Source organism: Musa acuminata, chromosome BXJ1-7 (assembly GCF_036884655.1).
Source record: "Musa acuminata AAA Group cultivar baxijiao chromosome BXJ1-7, Cavendish_Baxijiao_AAA, whole genome shotgun sequence".
In the NCBI taxonomy this organism is placed as follows: Eukaryota; Viridiplantae; Streptophyta; class Magnoliopsida; order Zingiberales; family Musaceae; genus Musa; species Musa acuminata.
Genome location: NC_088333.1, coordinates 39,209,162 through 39,226,993, shown reverse-complemented (window position 1 = coordinate 39,226,993; position 17,832 = coordinate 39,209,162). Strand labels below are relative to the sequence as shown.

At 37.4% G+C, this 17,832-nt stretch overlaps 1 protein-coding gene across 3 annotated transcripts; it reads left to right on the top strand.

Moving 5' to 3' along the window:
* Positions 1–310: 310 nt before the first annotated feature.
* Positions 311–17,819, top strand: LOC135679303 (pentatricopeptide repeat-containing protein At2g41720-like). 3 transcript variants are annotated; one of them, XR_010515213.1, is made up of 14 exons: positions 311–551; positions 1,160–1,611; positions 4,214–4,386; positions 4,605–4,710; positions 7,869–8,978; positions 9,060–9,165; positions 9,250–9,454; positions 9,995–10,127; positions 11,116–11,220; positions 11,555–11,675; positions 14,443–14,757; positions 15,610–15,807; positions 15,978–16,772; positions 16,885–17,819. XR_010515213.1 is itself a non-coding variant. In XM_065192859.1 (11 exons), exons 2-11 carry the CDS (start codon positions 1,180–1,182, stop codon positions 14,466–14,468), a joined length of 2,517 nt encoding a protein of 838 aa, XP_065048931.1. In that variant the 5' UTR covers positions 311–551; positions 1,160–1,179; the 3' UTR covers positions 14,469–15,946. The 3 variants fall into 3 exon arrangements, 1 of the variants encoding a protein (XP_065048931.1); XR_010515212.1 differs by having other exon boundaries at positions 15,214–15,807; XM_065192859.1 differs by lacking the exons at positions 15,978–16,772; positions 16,885–17,819 and having other exon boundaries at positions 14,443–15,946.
* The last annotated feature ends 13 nt before the right edge of the window (positions 17,820–17,832 follow it).

Here is a 17,832-nt window from a genome sequence, read left to right as displayed (position 1 = left end):
TTTTTTTGTGGCTTTGGTTACGATTCTTTCTTTAGGTTGTTCATATATTTTATATACGTCTCTGTCGCTTGCAAACATATAACAAAACATACTATCTGCCATATTTGAGTGACGGCGTTATTATAATATGAATACTATTTGCTCAAAATAATATGAATAATTTTAGAGTTCTAACGGTTAACGCCCGGGACGTGCGCGCATATCGGTCGGTCGTGTGGGAATCTTGATGCATTGATCATCGCCGGCGCGGGAATCTTAGGGCGCTCATATATATATAACACCAGTGCGGGCATCTCCGCGACTCAGACTCGCTGCTCTTCTCCTCCTCCCGCCGCTGCTCGACATCGTATGTTATCATCCTCTCCTCTGGTCGTGGTCTTATGTCAGAGCTTCTTGTTCTTGAACCTTTTTGGCTTTTCTTGGTTCTTGAGACTTGGTGCGATCTCGACCGGGCTTTCAGTTTCGTCGGGGAACGGAACCGCTATAGCCCCCGAGATCGCGAGCATAGGTGAAGCTTGGCGAACTGCCATATCCTCCAAGATCTCGTCGAGGTTGGTTTTTTTGGCCCCCTTCTTGAATTAGTTTTGGCTTCTTGGATCGTCTCTGTTGGGATTTCTTTACTTTCCTTCTTGAATTACAATAGGCTTGTTCATGTTCTTAGGGCTTCTTGTAAGTTTTCTCTTCCTCTCTTCAACCCCATGTTTCTAAACGCTCTTCCGAACGAAGCTTGAGTCATTAGGTTGCTGCTTCTTCTTGTTGGGTTTGTCTCTCTTTTTCCCTCTTCTCTTTCTTTCCGTTGTTACTGCTTCATCAGATTCTTTTGGTGCCTCCGGGAGCAAGATGGTTGTTCATGAACCTACCTTCTTTAGATCCATATATGTGTCTAATTTAGATTAATTTCTCTGGGCATGGTCCAATTGCATTTGAACGTATATTCCAAATCCACAATGCGTCATGGTCCTCACTGAAGACTTCAAATGTGGAATTGATTCTCTTGATTGCAATGCTGATGTCGTTAATTGGGTCGAAAATTGACAATGAAATGTCAAAATTGGGTCATTGGGTGCATATCGAGTTCGACGTCACATCACAATATGGTAATTATCCGCCTCACCGCCTCCGCTGCTATTTTATCCTATCGCCCTCTCCCTCTCCCCAGCTGTGGCCGGCACAAGTCCAATGGATTGCAGCAGCGCGCTCTCCACCAAACCCGTCCCTCCCGCTCCTCCAAACCCCTCCTCCGCGAACCTCCCGGAATCCCCGACTCCGCAGCGCAAGATTTGGATCAAGCCGACGGCTCCGGCTTCCAAGAAGCAGCAGCAGCAGCAGCGGAGGAAGAAAGGGTCTGGGTGGGACGAGAAGAGGGTGGTGGGTGTCGTGGATTACGACGAGGGCGAGCGCCGCGTCTCTACCGAGATCAGCGGGGCCCGCAAGGATGAGATCCCTGCGAGGTACCGTCTCCGCGTCGACGGCAGCCGCTGGCAGAAGGACTGGAAACTCTCCGAGGTCGTCGACCAGGTGATGAGGCTGCGCCACTGGGAGGACATCGATGGCGTCCTCAACCGCTGGGCCGGTCGCTTCGCTCGGAAAAACTTCCCTCTCCTCATTCGGGTACGTCTCAATTCCCCGCCTTCGTTTCTTTTTTTTTTTTTTTTTTTGCCGCTGGTGCGGAGGATTCACACGTTATATCATGAAACCTTGTCCACGAATACATTTTGAGGGGAGATTACATGGTTGATTGCACAATATGGAACAAATGTAGCATCTTTGAAATCATATAGGCATGTATTACCGGGTAACAATTAGGCTTGCGATTGTACTTTCCATGGGGAAAAGAGATTTCCTACCAACATACACGATGGAGCATGCCTTGGCTTTATGTTATTGGATGAACAATGGACAAAATATTGAAGAAATTGGTGATTTATAAAGGTAAGATTGGTTGTTGGACAGGTCCTGACTGATGTGATTATGTTTTGGTAGAATTTATCCAATGACAAGAGCCGGACTCTGTCAGCTTTTATCATATCCTACCAGGATAAATTCTTCGTATATTATGATGTAATTCGTTGCACTAAGAAGAGACTAGCTTGTGTTATGCAGGGGGCATGCCCCAAAAGACACATGCCAACACTTCAACCCTCCATTGAAATGCAGTGAATCAAATGACATGCTAATCAAAGCTAATGACAATGCACTAATCTAGCAAGTGATGTTTTTCAACATGCAAACTTGTGAAATCTAATGTGTAATATTTGGATGGGGTTCTCAAGTTGATCCAATTAATGTTGATGTATCAGTTGTCAACTTCTCACACTGGATCATTTGATTTTACACCCAAATTGATTAAATCCATAGGAACTAAGAGATATGGTTCCATGATTTAATATGGCAAATATAAGACCAACTGAACAAGGTATGGGTATGTGTAAGTGGAGTGCATAGAAAAGGTAAACTTGACAACAAAAAGTTCTTTCTTCAGTGGTATTCAACAGTTACCACCTTTATATGGACAATTTTGTATTATCCTACGTTAAGACTTAACAGGTAACTGACATGTTCCAGCCTCCAAACCTTCCCTGACTGTTTAGAACATCGTACTAGGTTCTCAAATGAACTAGAACAAAAGTTTCCTAGTTGAATTAGTTTTGAAAACCAAGACCCAGCTTCTGATATTTGAAAGATTGTGGCACGAATTAAGATTGCCTATTTATTTCCAGTTCTTTGTGGTCTCCAAGCAAAGCATAAACTATGATGTTCATAAAAAAAGCTAAAATAATCTGCACACTTATTCCTTCAACTAATTTGGTGGAGGTGCATGCGTAGATGTGAACATAAAGTGTCCACTTCCAAATTTATAAACAGATGATACTCGTACTGCCTAAATATCATTTCCTTTGATCTATGGAATTTGACTGATGCAAAGAGTTCGTGTGCCAGAGGTTTTAGTTTTTTAGCAAAATTACTACTGGTAAGACTCTGTGATTTGATGCTCCCTTGATCCCGCATTGATGGGAGGCTTGTGTGCTGGGTGTACCTTTTTTAAAATAAATTGCTTAAGGATATAGGTATTTATGTGTTGTATCATGTGCTACCCTGTAGCCAGTACTTTTGTGCTGCATGTTGGATAGTGCTGTTACTTGGAACACATAAGCCTTCTCTGTTAAAAAGGAAAAAGAAAAAACTTGGCACTAATGGATTTGCCTGCATAGATACAGAATTAGGACTTCAGTGTGTGATGAGGGTTCAACGAGCATTTTGCACAAGATGTTTATGTTAAGTGATTTTCAATGTCCGTCATGTATGTTACTTAGTGCACTTCGAGTGAAGGCTGATTTAGGATACTTAAAGATACTTGTAACAATTAGCAGGTGACCTACATAAAAAGAAGGAATTGAGATATTAAGAATCCTGACTCAGAAAGGCTATGTTCTTCAGTGTTCAACTTATCTCCTTGGAGTTTTTTGGATTCTTTCATGGTCATTGTGCATTTTGGCTAAAACAGCTGCAGATTACTTAAGGATATTTAAGGTTGACAATAGATCTTTGAATTCCAGAAGAGAAGGAACTTAGTTATTTGAATGCTGGACAATGAAAGGAAGTCCTGGTAGCTGAAGTTGAAAAAACACCGGCACAACTTAAAGGCAGGGTAGATATTGCATTGAGTTGTGCCACCAAAGATATGAGTATGGGTTTTACAGTAAGGTAGTAACTAGTACTTTAAAATATGCAGTTCATAACAACACATGCTGATGTCACCCATGCCATGCAACTTTGTGTTATGCTGCATTCCATCTATGTGCTATGCCAGTATGTTACTGCAACCTGGAGGTACTTTCCCTGTGCCATGCCTATGTATATACACCACAGAAACAGGCATATTATATGTCCTGGAGGTGGTACCATCTTTTGGACATAATGTGCAGAATTTGCTACATGGCAATCTTGGCTCACACCATAACTACAGCATATAAGTAGATGACATGTGTATGGACATTGAGCTATAAGATTGATAACTTTGATCTTATAATCTTTTTTGTATCAGTTGTAGACTCTGATATATGATGTTTATTACTACAGTTATTATGCCAATTCTTCCTAAATGCATAAAGTGCTTAAACTATTTGGATGCTTTACAATTGTTACTTTGTCTGTGAGTAACAAAATAATGTGCAGAAGTTAAATAAAATTTTTATGTTTGGGTATTTTTTAGGAAATAACAAGTACTGGTTCCCTTGATCATGCTGTACATGTGTTCCGGTGGATGAAAAATCAGAGACACTACTCTCCTCGGAGTGACATCTACAATATGCTCATTAGTCTGCATGCCAAACATAATCAAACTGATCAAGCACGTGGTTTATTTTTTGAGATGCAACAGTGGAGGTAATTTATTTGTGAAATGAAAATATAGATATGTTTTGTGGCATTATTTGTTGGTGTGTGTGTTCAGATGCAGACTGTAAAGAAGGTAAACTTTTTAAATACCAGGCTACTGATTATGTTACTGATCAGTTTGTTAGACTGGAAAAGTTTGCTTAACAATGCCAAATATTAGTTTGTTGTGATGTTATCTGATGTTTGCATGTCTGACATTGTTTTAGGTGCAAACCTGATACTGAAACCTATAATTCTCTCATTAATGCACATGGTCGAGTTGGTCAGTGGCGTTGGGCTGTGAATATTATGGAAGATATGCTTCAAGCTGCTGTATGTACTTTATTATGAGTTCCTGATCACACTGTTGTATGATAATAATTTTTTTATTGCTCTTCTTTATGGCTGATTTCAGACCATGTTGCATTTGCTCTGAAAAGTCATCGACAACTAATCATAAGCTCCATGATAATTTATCTACATCTTCTCTGATGAACTGGTTGTTTTAACCATCCAATGATAGTAACCAAATGGTGGATTATTTACTTCCTGTTTGGCTTATTGTAGCAACCTGCACTCATTTTTATTGTTTCCTAAGTTTTATGCCAATCAAATGAGAGCAACCCATCTATCTTAGTGTTTGGCTGTATGGATCAGCAAAGACTGGTCATAGAACCATTGTTACTGCAATTCTTTAATTTCATGGGGTAATGAGCAAGACTTTTGACATGATTTGAAAAATTTACTGATTTGAATCTGGATATGTTGAATGCAGGCTGATTTGTTACTTTTTTCGATCCGAATCATGAACTCTGATTAGCTGAGATGCAGGTTTAAAAATTTAGATTTGAGATTGATCATTAGAGATACAGACTAATAATGGATTACTTGGATCAGGATATCCTGACGGGGATACTATAATTTTTATGTTTCGGTTAAAAAAAATAAAATAAAGTAGATAAAAGATTAAAATTTCAACCAAGTAAAATAATTTAGCAGATTAAAATTTACTGGTCCTTGACGGAGGGGTTTTTAATGATGTGTATATTTGTGTACCCTTTGGGAAATCGATTAAAATCACACAAGTAGTCCTTGGTTGGACTGATGTGTATTCCCAGTACTGTTTTGGCACATTGAGTCTCATGGAACTGTACACTGACTATGCTATATATTCATACTATGGTAGGTCAAATTTTGATCCCTTTCAATTGGCATAAAGGGTGTGCTAGCAGTATAATCTTGAGGTATATATATCGACAATATACTGAAATTTCATGTGTTGCCAATATTTTGTAACAAGGTATTAAGTCTTAATGAATACCAATAGTGGTCCTTGGTGGACCAATTTGGTACTGCTAAGGTGGGGTGTGCCAGATGTTGGTTCGTCCTTGTTCTATCTAGTACTTCTCCACCTGAAGAGGACACAGGAGAGGGGGTGCGGAAGGAGGAGGTGGTAGCGGTGTTGCGATGGAGAGATGGCAGTGGTGATTTGATTGGGAGGCGGAGGAAGTGGAAGAGAAGGGTGGAGATATTGTATGAGATGCATAAGAGAGGAAGCGAGAGAACATGTGAGAGAAATAGGTACATGTGCTGTGTGGTATAAAGAAGAAAAAGAAAAGAAAGAGATAGTTGTCTCATAGGTACATGTGCTGCGTGGTATGTAGGTTTACTGTCTCATTGGTATGGATTGGGTGAAATTTTGAAATTTCAGGTCTGCATATTGGACAGGCAAAAAACTGACCTATATCAATCAGCATGTTCTATCTTTGCAACCTCGTTTGAAACATTGAAGGTTGATTTTCTGCTGTAAGGGAATCCTTTGTTCGTCATTTGCCTATGGACAAATTCTAATATGATACAATGTATTCCAACCATCCATGACCTATCCAATTTCAGTTGATTTCCTGATTTCTTAATCTTGATCCAAGAAATAGTCTTATAACCATGCCATAGGATAGGAAGGAAAAGAGGGAAGTGAAAAAGGAGAGGTAAAGAAAGTCTATGACTGTCTACGAAACAGAGAAGACATTAGTATTAGACTTCTTAAGGAATTTGCTGTGGCTTTCGGGATCAATCCAGAATCTCGTGGGCTCTATCTCAAATAAGTTCTCTATTTGTCTTAGCATCACTCTACATGTCACCTGTTTGGTGTTTTTAGTGGCAACGACGCAACAATGGGGCCTCACTATTATCTTTAAATCTATGAGTGGATAAATTCTGGACCTTTATGTATGGCATATCATTAGTTATTTTCTAAGAATCATTCTCCAATATTTTCATTATTATTTCATGAGATTTATTTCTTGGATATTAATTCTTTATTTAGGTTTTTTTTTTGGAAATTAGTTATTGTATGAAATGTTAAGGCAAAATATATTTTAGCATGCACTATTGGATTTTTAAAGAAATTGTTTGTCTAATGTTTATTCTATTATTTAATATAATTTTGTTTTTAAATTATTTTTTCATTGTTTTTGATATTGTTGTTCTGATTCGACTGATTTTGTTGATCTTTAGCTTATCCTCCCTAGCTGATCTTGATTTCAATCTTCATCCTGTTTCCAATGACAATCTGTCTAACATGGTATGCTATTAGAGGCCACCCACTAAGGAATGATCTTCGGCAAGTCTTTGGCCTTGATGAGTACAATAAACCATTAAGTGGAGATGATGGAACCATGTTTACTCTCACATTGGTATTGGCGGATGTGTTGGTATATAAGGTTAGACGAAACAGTAGTGATATGAATTGAAGCATTTTGGGCTCTAGGATTAGAGGTTCTATCCAAGTTACTTTGCCAATGTGCCTGTCGAGTTGGGTTACGACATGATAGTTCTAACTGTTGGGCAATGATAGTCCAATGATATTGACCCTTCCAGTCCAAATTCTGAAATCCCAGGCTTTGATAGGTTTCACCATATATACATATACATATACATATACATATACATATATATTATCTAATTATATCGTACACAGGTATAGCCCTTGAATTCATCAGTCTTGTTCTCCAGGATATGAATTGAAGCATTTTGGGCTCTAGGATTAGAGGTCCTATCCAAGTTACTTTGCCAATGGGCTCGTCGGGTTGGGTTCTGGCATGGTGGTTCTAACTCTTGGTCAATGATAGTTCAATGATATTGATCCTTCCAGTCCAAATTCTGAAGGCTCAGGCTTTGATAGGTTTCACCATATATATATATATGTGTGTGTGTGTGTGTGTGTGTGTGTGTGTGTTCACAATTATATTGTACACAGGTATAGCCCATGAATTGATCAGTCTTGTTCTCTCTCTTCTGTAAACTAGTTGCATTAGTATACTTAACTATAAGAACCTGATGCTCTTGACACTGAGCTGGGTGAATGTGAATACCATTTTTTTATTTATTTTTGTTTCTCAAAGTTGTATTATTTAGATATCTTTCAATTTTGTTGTCTTGCTTTCTATGTGGATGATATTTATTCTAAATGTTCCATGTTGTTCATGCAGATACCTCCTAGCCGAACTACATACAATAATTTGATTAGTGCTTGTGGATCTGGTGGCCACTGGAAAGAGGCTCTTGAAATTTGCAAGAAAATGACAGAAAATGGTGTGGGGCCTGATTTGGTGACTCATAACATTATTTTATCAGCTTTCAAAAGAGGAGCTCAATATTCAAAAGCTCTGGCTTACTTTGATCTGATGAAAGAAACAAATATTTGCCCCGACACTATCACTTTTAATATAGTTATACATTGCCTTGTTAAGCTTGGACAATTTGGAAAAGCAGTGGATGTTTTTAACTCAATGCGAGAGAGAGGTGCAAAGTGTCAGCCTGATATAGTTACTTTTACCTGCATCATTCATGCATATTCAACTTGTGGACAAATTGAGAATTGCAAGGTGGCATTTGATATGATTCTTGCTGAAGGACTGAAACCTAATATTGTTGCTTATAATGCACTAATTGGTGCCTATGCTTCTAATGGAATGCATACAGAGGCATTGGCCACTTTTAATTTACTTAAACATGCAGGATTGAGACCTGATGTTGTATCATACACTTCCTTACTTAATGCTTATGGCCGATCAGGACAGCCCGAAAAGGCTAAAGGAGTCTTTGACATGATTAAACAGAATTCGTTGAGGCCAAATATTGTTAGTTACAATGCATTAATTGATGCATATGGATCTTCAGGTTTGTTGGCTGAAGCCATAGGAGTGTTGCATGCCATGGAAGAAGATGGTGTTCATGCAGATATTGTCTCAATAAGCACACTTTTGGCAGCTTGTGGTCGATGTAGTCAAATTGTAAACATTGACTCTGTACTATCAGCGGCTAGATCACGACGGATTAAGTTAAACACAGTTGCATACAACTCGGCAATTGGGAGCTATATGAGTGTGGAGGAATATGATAAAGCTGTATCTTTATACAGGTCAATGAGAGAAGATAATATAAAACCTGATTCCATTACTTTCAATATACTAATTAGTGGTTCTTGTAAGGTGAAAAAATATGCAGAGTCCTTACAGTTTTTGGATGAGATGATGGACCTAAATATTCCATTTTCCAAGGAGGTTTACTCATCTCTGATCCACTCATACAGCAAACAGGTAAGTGATACTGACTTGCTCAGCTAATTGGTTCCTGGTCTATTTACCTATTATGACATGCATTGGTTGATTTCTTGCCAGGGCCAGCTAACAGAGGCTGAATCTATTTTCAATATGATGAAGGGGACTGATTGCTCACCTGATGTTATAACATACACTTCCATGATTCATGCATATTCTATAGCAGGTATCTTACTTGCTAAACTAAGATAGACAGGGAGTGTTTGAAAGGAACAAATTTTAACTAGGTGTGATTTTGGAATCACTTTAGGGAACTGGATGAAAGCCTGGGAGCTGTTTGAAGACATGGAAAGAAATAACATTCAGCCAGATCCTATTCTATGTTCATCATTAATAGAAGCCCTGAACATTGGATGCCAACCTGAGAAGGTTCTTTGGTTGGCAGAATTGATGAGAGAGAAGTCTATCCCATTAAACACAAGTGCTTCTTTTTGGGTCATATATGCTTGCAGCATGTAAGCTTTCTGTTTATACGACAAAAGTCAAGAGTACTTTTATAACTGATTAGATATTGGTTGCTTAGGACATTCATTATCATTAAGAATTGACTTATTTGCGGTACAACTGTAATGGTCCTGCAGCTTTCTTATGGTTATTTTCCTAGTGATGCTGGGTGATGCTTCCCTCCTTTTTCTGCCTAACATCCATTTTATCTGATTCCATTTTTATTATATGATGTTTGGCTTGTTATTTTGAAACAATATTTTTTTACTAGGCAATATTGCAACAAACAAGAGAAAATCACAACCTAGTGCATGCCTTGCTAGGTCTTTAGTTCCTAATATTCTTTATTAAAATGACATCACAATACTATGCCAGCGCTACTGGAAACTTACGAGTGATACCATCTAATTGCATCTTTGTGTTTCTTCAGTGGCAAACTTCAACTGAAATTAAAATATAGAAAACAATGATTTTATTTGTGTGCTTTAAAATATCTTGAAATTGAGCTGGTTCTAGTTTACTAAGAAAATCATTTCTACTTTCCTTTCAAGGGTAAGAGACTGGAGGGCAGCAAGCAAAACAATTGAATGTATGGAGACATCATTCTCATCAATTTCGCTTGGTCTCTTAAATCAGATTCTGCATTTCCTTGGAAAGAGTGGAAAGATTGAGACCATGATGAAGGTATCTGTTTCACAATAACAGGTCATTAATTGAAAAACTAGGTATTGATAGCATATATGTTAAAATTAGGACAAACTTGATACTCTTTATCATAATGTCAACATTTTGTGATAGTTTGATAGTTTATGGAGACTGCATGCACTGGATTCTGAGTTGACTAGTAAGAGTTTTACAAACTTGAGCAACGCTGATAGATGTTAACCATGCTTGACATAGATGACGTCTAATTGGAGCTGCTCATTTGATAGTTTGGTCGAATCTCAGATCAATAACTGCGTTAACATCAAATGTTGTCTCCTATTGCTGACATGAAATCTCTTATTTTCCGCTTTCATTGACTTTATGGATATTATTTGTGAAGGATCAGGTACAAATAAAAAAGTAGCCATCATTGGTGCAGCTCCTGTAGCACATTTAGTCATCTAGAAATTGAGCTTTCTTCTGGAAAGAATCCTTTTTCCTTGTAAATGACATGTCAACAGCTTATATTACACCTTGTCTGTCTAATATTTCAAAATAAATAGTTCAAAGAATTTAAAGTTTGAGAAGAAAATATACCTAATTCAACATATCTGTTCATCTTTCTTACAGAATATTTCTGAACTTTAGAGCAAGTTCTAGTGCTTTTGTTTAACGAATTGTTCCCATTTGTCAAAATTTTCTTCTCAGTGAACTATCTGTTGAACAAACACAACTCTTATTAGGCATACACATTTATTTGAAAACAATTGATTCCATACACACCATTTTGCCTAATAATTAGGGCATGCAAAAAGCGTGAATCTATCAGCTCCATGATTTTCAATACATATCCGTCGATATCTTGCATTTGTGGTTGTCCCCAATCATCTTATGTCGTGATTCTTACCCTCTTGACATTTTAAGGTAGAGGTGATCTTCATATGGTTGAAATGTTGTCTATGGTATACCTTTCACTTCTCCTAAAGGAACAATATATGATCAGTGCTTTTCTCCTATTCTTATACAGGTTTATTACAAGATATTATCCTCACATTCAAACATCAGCTTGGTAACACACACAATTTTGTTGAAGAATCTTTTAGCATCTGGAAGATGGAGGATGTGTATTGAGGTTTGTCTGGCTTGTTATGAAATATGAAGTGCTCAAGTGTTTTGTATATTCTTTTCTTGTTTTTTTTATGTTAAATCTTCATTTATTCTTTGAAATTTGAATTTGATAATCTGAATAGTAGAATGGCAGCATCATTCTTTATGCTTCTTGCTTGTGTTTCATGCATATGATTATATTTTAACTGATTTGCGTAGCTTCAGTATTGATGATTGGTTTCTTTTACCTCCTATATATTATAATCTGAATTTTGTATTCTCACATTGTTTTTCATGTTAGATGAAGATATCTTTAATATCATAATCATGAACTACACAAATAAGTTCTTTATGCACAGGTTTTGCAGTGGATGGAAGATGCAGGAATTCAACCAACACTAAACATGTATCGCAATGTTCTTTCATATGCTAGGAAGGACAACAGCGTGGAACATGCTAATCTCATCCAAGAAAGAATAAGTACATAAACTAATCTTAATGTCAGATCATTGTCTTTAATTTTTTACACTTCCAAGTAACCGAACTATTTTTCTCTGAACTTTGAATTGCTCTTGTCAAGCTTGTATGAAACTTTTACATCAGTAATTTTGCGTTTATCTTTTCAATTTGATTTTCGCAAGGTACTATATAAGGGGAAATGAAAGATGAATATGGAATGAAAATTTGGGAAATGAGAAAAATTTAACAGTCAACACGGTTATTATGTAAGCCTGTTCTTCTCCAGAACTAGTCATGGGTTAAAGTGGTGACATAATGAAAGTAGAAGTAAACATGGCATGTGAGTAGAAATGAACATTTGATATCATCTGACTTAATGTTTGGATTTGAAATGTCAGAATTTATAAGATTTGTTGATTTATGTGCTTATATGTGCCTTTCATTTTAAGGTTGTTGATGGTCAAACTGGGGGTTGCAAACATAAGCTGTTCCATTTAAAGATTTCGTCTAATAAACCTGGATCTGGATTGAGTTTGTGACTTGGTAGCTGATTCTTTGATCCAACTGCTAATTGGATAGCAGAGCTAGAAGGACTAGGGTCAGTCTAAACTGGCAATGATAATTATCATATCTGATAGACGAGAGGGGCCTTACGATAGAATAAAGTGGCTCTTTTACACCATTAGACAAATGTCTAAGGGTTTGACCTTATGTTATTGTAAGTGCAAGATCACCATCAGACGAGGTCTCATTGTTAGAGATGGTGGTGTCGGTGGTAGGAGGTGTCGGTAGCAAAATAGTCTTGTTCACTTAATATTTTTTTGTTCAAACATTGTGTTTGTTCATCAATCTCTGGGTTTTGTTTCACCTAGTTTCTTATTTCCTTCTTTTTCTATTTTGGCAACCCATTGACTGGATCTCAGTTTCAGCATTTCCAGACCTAGAACTTGTCATGAAAGTTAAGGTGCACCATTAGAGGAGATTGTTCTAGATTTTTCAAGACTCAACCCTTGTTCATTTAACTGCTTTGTTTTCGGTTGAGGTGAAGATTTCTGTTAGAGTGCCTAGACTCCACACATTGCTAAATTATGTGGTTCCATAAGTTCTGCTGGATATAGTTAAATATTGTATTAGTGCTTTCTGATATTTGTTTTTAGATAATTCTGTGTGACATTACTAATTTGAACAACAAATGAAACTTAAGAGTTTCTTTCTGGTTTTGTGGCTTATTCTATTTATCCTTTAGTTTTGCTCCCATGATTTATTTGAACTGTGTGTATTTGTTATGCTCTGTCATCTCCCCTCATCTTCTGCTTCTCTTTTTTCTTGTACCCCGTTAGTTGGGCCAGTTGGATCATAGGTTATGGATCGAAATGCTGCCAATGCATTGTGTCTTTAGATTTGATATTTGGGATTTGGATCAGATACAAATATCAATCATGATATGATCCATTTACAGCCCTAAGTCGAATGATCATTATGCCCTACCTGCTGTTTTTTTTTCTGTGAAAAAGAAAATTCATCTCATTCTAGTCATCCAAGCTCCGGAAATCTTAGAATGCATGATACTGCACAAACCCTGATCAGCATGACCCAAATTGGCTAACCAGTCATTGGGCCTGTATTATCTTCCTATATGCATGACAAAAGATCTAATTTATGCAAAAAATTTTAATAATTAAAACAATCATTAGTACATGGTAATCTCCATGGTGCAAGTCTTAAGACACTGTGAGCAAAAGAAGAGTGGGCATTTACAATGTGGTTAACGATCTCAAGATCGATAGCCATCCAAAATACTTGTTTATTTGATTAGTTCTATTGAAGTTCCAACTAATGAAATAGGCACTAGAAGAAATAACTATTCATATTAGACTTTTTTTTTTCTAAAGCTATGTATTTGCAGATGCTTTTGAAATTAGAAAAGTGTTGTCCTCTTAACTTTGAAGTTCCCTGAAATCTAAGGTCTAAATAGAAAAAGCAAGATATGAGTTTTCTGAATTCATTAGTGTGCTATTCAGCAAATTGAATTTCAAGCAAAAAAATGCATATTCATCACCTTATTTGAGAGGCTTGTTGTTCCGGTTCTGGCTTTCATGCTTCTTTACTTCTTTACTTCTTTACTAAACGCTACATCCAAGATCAAGCAAGGAGATTAAACAGCAGGGTGAATAAATTTTTGCTGCAGTCAATTTCACCAATGGAATAATTTTTTGTTTTTGGATTTATGATAAAGGCAATGTACCTATCCTGTTTTAGAAGACTAGACTGCTATCTTTGGAAGAATTTCCATGTTCTTGGATGCAATTTTTCTTTTGAAGTAGATTATAGTTATTGTTTCCTTCATTATCTATATCAAATTTACTCAGGAATTATGATAAATTAGTAAATGCAACTTAACAGTATCTTCTTCTTCGTTGAGAATGGACAGTACAATTTGTATCAGAACCAAGAAAATTATGTCAAGGACAAATACAAGTTATCCCCACAGAGGTTTTACAATTTGTTCTTGCATTCAGTTTTCTTTGTGACAATTACAAGGAAAAGTGAAATAAATGCACCCAGTGCTTCACAAGATTTAATCTCTCACTGTCTCTCTCTTCCCTACCTTTTCTTTTGATATAAGGAGCAACTTAGCCTATCATGTTTTGATGGATGCAGTGCTAACTAGGTGTGGCAACCTGTGTCGGTGTGTAACATTATGCACTACATCTTTGGTAGATGTCTTAGTGAATTGCCTTTTTAGAATTTATTTTAAAGAATAACATTTATTCGGATGCATTGACAGGTAACTTAAGAGGCAAGATCGACTAAGGCTTAACTAAGCTATGAAAATCGATGCCCTTTAATGGAAGGAGCAAGTGAAACCCAGTGGTCATAAGAATGCCTACTAATTTCCAGAAGTTGTACATTCATGTGAAAGGCATGAATGATCTAATGTCGGCACTTTAATAATACTCTAGCTGATCACTCAACTTTGGCTCTGGGAGCCCTAGGGTTTCTTTGTCTGCAACTGTTCATCTTGGTAGGAAAAGGAAGAAGAGTAAAAGAGAAGAGGAAGAGGAGATTCCTCTCTTGTTCCTCGCCTGAGAAAGATTATATAGTAAGTGCCTCATTCGTCCTTCTATTTTCTTTTTTTGGTTCTTTACTATTGATACCGATTGGTGCAAGATGATATATTGGCATATCACAATATTGTACTGGTTTGGCCATAGGAGACATTGAATAGTTTGGTTCAAAATATTTAGAAACCAAAATGTATATGATTTGGATGGCCTTTAATGTGGTCATCATACTAAGATGATCAACAATATTAATTTAATGCATGAAAATTGTTCATGCATTAAAGTATGATTTGGCTACCTTGCAAATGATCAAACGATTGACCATGATCTAAATATTGTTTTATCTGTACAATAACTCATCTTTTTTTTTTAAAATACAAATGAGCGATGCAAATGTATTCTGTGCAGTTAAAAAAAAGATGTTTTTCTCCACTTAGTGCTTATGTTAGAATGCCTTCAGAAAAGAAATCTTTTATAATGTATTGCCTTTTCAGCTTTGATTATGTTTTTGAGGTGACAGGATTCAGGTCTTCATTCTGCTAACGATATTCAGGTCTCTCTCTCCAGCTCTCTCTCTCTCTCTCTCTCTCTCTCTCTATATATATATATATATATATATACACACACACACAAGTTGATGGATATGCATACAGACACAGCATTTCAGATTTAATCATGTATGTTCTCGTGAGATCTCTGCACCACAAGAACTGCAGGTGACTGAAATAGTGTGTTCACTGTTACTATGTACTGATATACACCATTTGAAACCATTTTTCAATTGCTACTCTAGACATGATAACTTTATCAAATTTTTTGTTCCAGTAGAGCATATACTAATCTTCTTTTCGTCTCCTCAAGTGGTTATCATCTTGTTTTCATTGTAACAGGGACGAGATCACCATCTGTCATGTTGATCATCTTACTTTGGCATTGTCAAAGTAAACAAATATCACCAGGTTCTTGGTGGAAATATATCCATAAGATGTTGATTTCAGCTACCCCGGAACAAGGTAGCTAGTCATCAATTTGGTGCAATCCCCACCAGATGAACCAGTGATCAAGTCATGAAGGAAATCTTTATAAAAGTATGCTAACATAGTAGAAGATTTTTAAAATGTCTAAATGTGCCTTATATTCTGAATATTGTTTATAAAAAAAAGTTATAATGGTTAGTTACTGTTGGAAATAAAAATGCATGCAATGCTGATCCTGTTGCTGACATCAATAAGCAGTTTGTGTATGGTTTCGGTTGTAGGTCGGTGGAGTTGCTGAATACACTGTGGCAAAAGATGAGAAATTGGAAAGGTAGCAATCCTGACACTGTATAATGGCTGTTATTATTTGCTGTTATTATTTCTTTAGATGCATAATGGACATTTATGGAGCTGTGAGAGTACAATTCGTGACATCTCAACCTGCCCCACAGGCATGGAAGGTTAGTAATTTTTATGAATATCCACAACCTATGGTCTAATCAGGTTTTAGTTGATCCAAATATACAACTAATCTCTGCATCTGCAGTGACAACAAAAAATTGGCAATATTAGTCACAGAATCAATCATATTGCTGTGGATACTAATTTAACATGTAAATAGCAAAGATAAAAGGGTAAAGATATCATGTAAACATGTCAATTGGTAGTATAAACACTGGCAATTAGTTCCTGAAAATAGTCACCCGTTTAGCCATGCATATGAGCAGTAGGAGACTACTCTGATAATTCAGCTTTTTACAGTGCGATCTTAATCATCTGATAAACTCCGTGTCCACTTTCTAGAACATCATCATCTTCACCCCAATGCTACTTTTTTTCTTCTCTTGTTTCTGGTGGAAGTTGTCTACCTTTAGAGATGATACTTTTTGTTATATCTATAGTAAAATTTGTAACTAAATACAGATATGAAACATAATAATCATGGTGACAATTTTGAAGTATAGTAAAAATTGTTGACGAGCATGTTGGAAAGAGGAGCGATGGGTGAGTAGATGCGACGAGCGATCGATGATCAAGCAAGTGCAATGAGTGAGCAGGATCGATAGGTGTGTCAGGTGATGGGTGAGGAGATTGAAAAGTTTATATGAAATTAATAATTTAAATATAATAAAAATATTTTTATCTTTTTCGTGCATAATAATTATACCTGTACTATTATGATCTTAGAATCCGGTGTGGGCCCTCACAGGGTCCATCTACTGGGAAAGAAGGCTTGCCTCTAAGAGCCAAGTTGGCCGCTTCCGCTCCTCGAGCCACCGTGACACTTCAACCTTTTTGCTGCTCCGTTCTTCATGTACGTTTCATCTCCATGACTCTTCATTCGAGTGATCATTCTTTGTCTTCGTCTTCTAGTGCTCTGCACACGAACGATCGGTTTTTGGTTCGAGATCTCGATATTGAACACCTAAGGAAGTTTCGCCAGTAGCATGGCGTCCACCTTCGTCGCTGCTACGGAAGCAGGCAAGGAACAGCAGCACCAGCACCACGGCCGCGAGTGCAACCAGCATCAGCGGGCAACTCCTTCGCCACGGACCCAGAGGAGGAAATGGTCCTCCGTCTCCTCCGCCGGCGACAAAGTGCGTGTGCGCTCCGGCGACGCACGCCGGGTCGTTCGAGTGCAGTCTCCACCGAGTCAACTCTCATGGCCGCTCTGCGGCGCCGCCCATGGCCTCTCCTAATCACCAGCCGCCCACGTCTTCTTCATCTACAACCCTATTGCACGAGAGCTATCAGCTTCCCTTGGCACGTGAAACTTCGACTCTGCAACTGCCTGAGACGTGCAATGACGAGAGTTTGCTACAGAAAGTTCTTAAACAGATGATGAGATGCTAGATAACAAAGATGAAGACGCGTTGAAATTTCGTCACCACACTTGCAGAGAGTTTGCGTGAAGAAACAGTTAGAAGGCATTTAGTTGCAATACCGATGCAAAGGCTTTTAACTCAAGAAAGCTGAAATGGTAGCAGTGATACTTCATACACTAATGGCTTGCTGAAATAAATTAGCTCAAGCAAAAGAACAACTTTCCTCCACAAACTATGCTGGAGAGCTCCAAGTCAAAAAGCTTACACAGCATGAAAAATCAATATATGATTCCTATGTAGCTCCTTCACT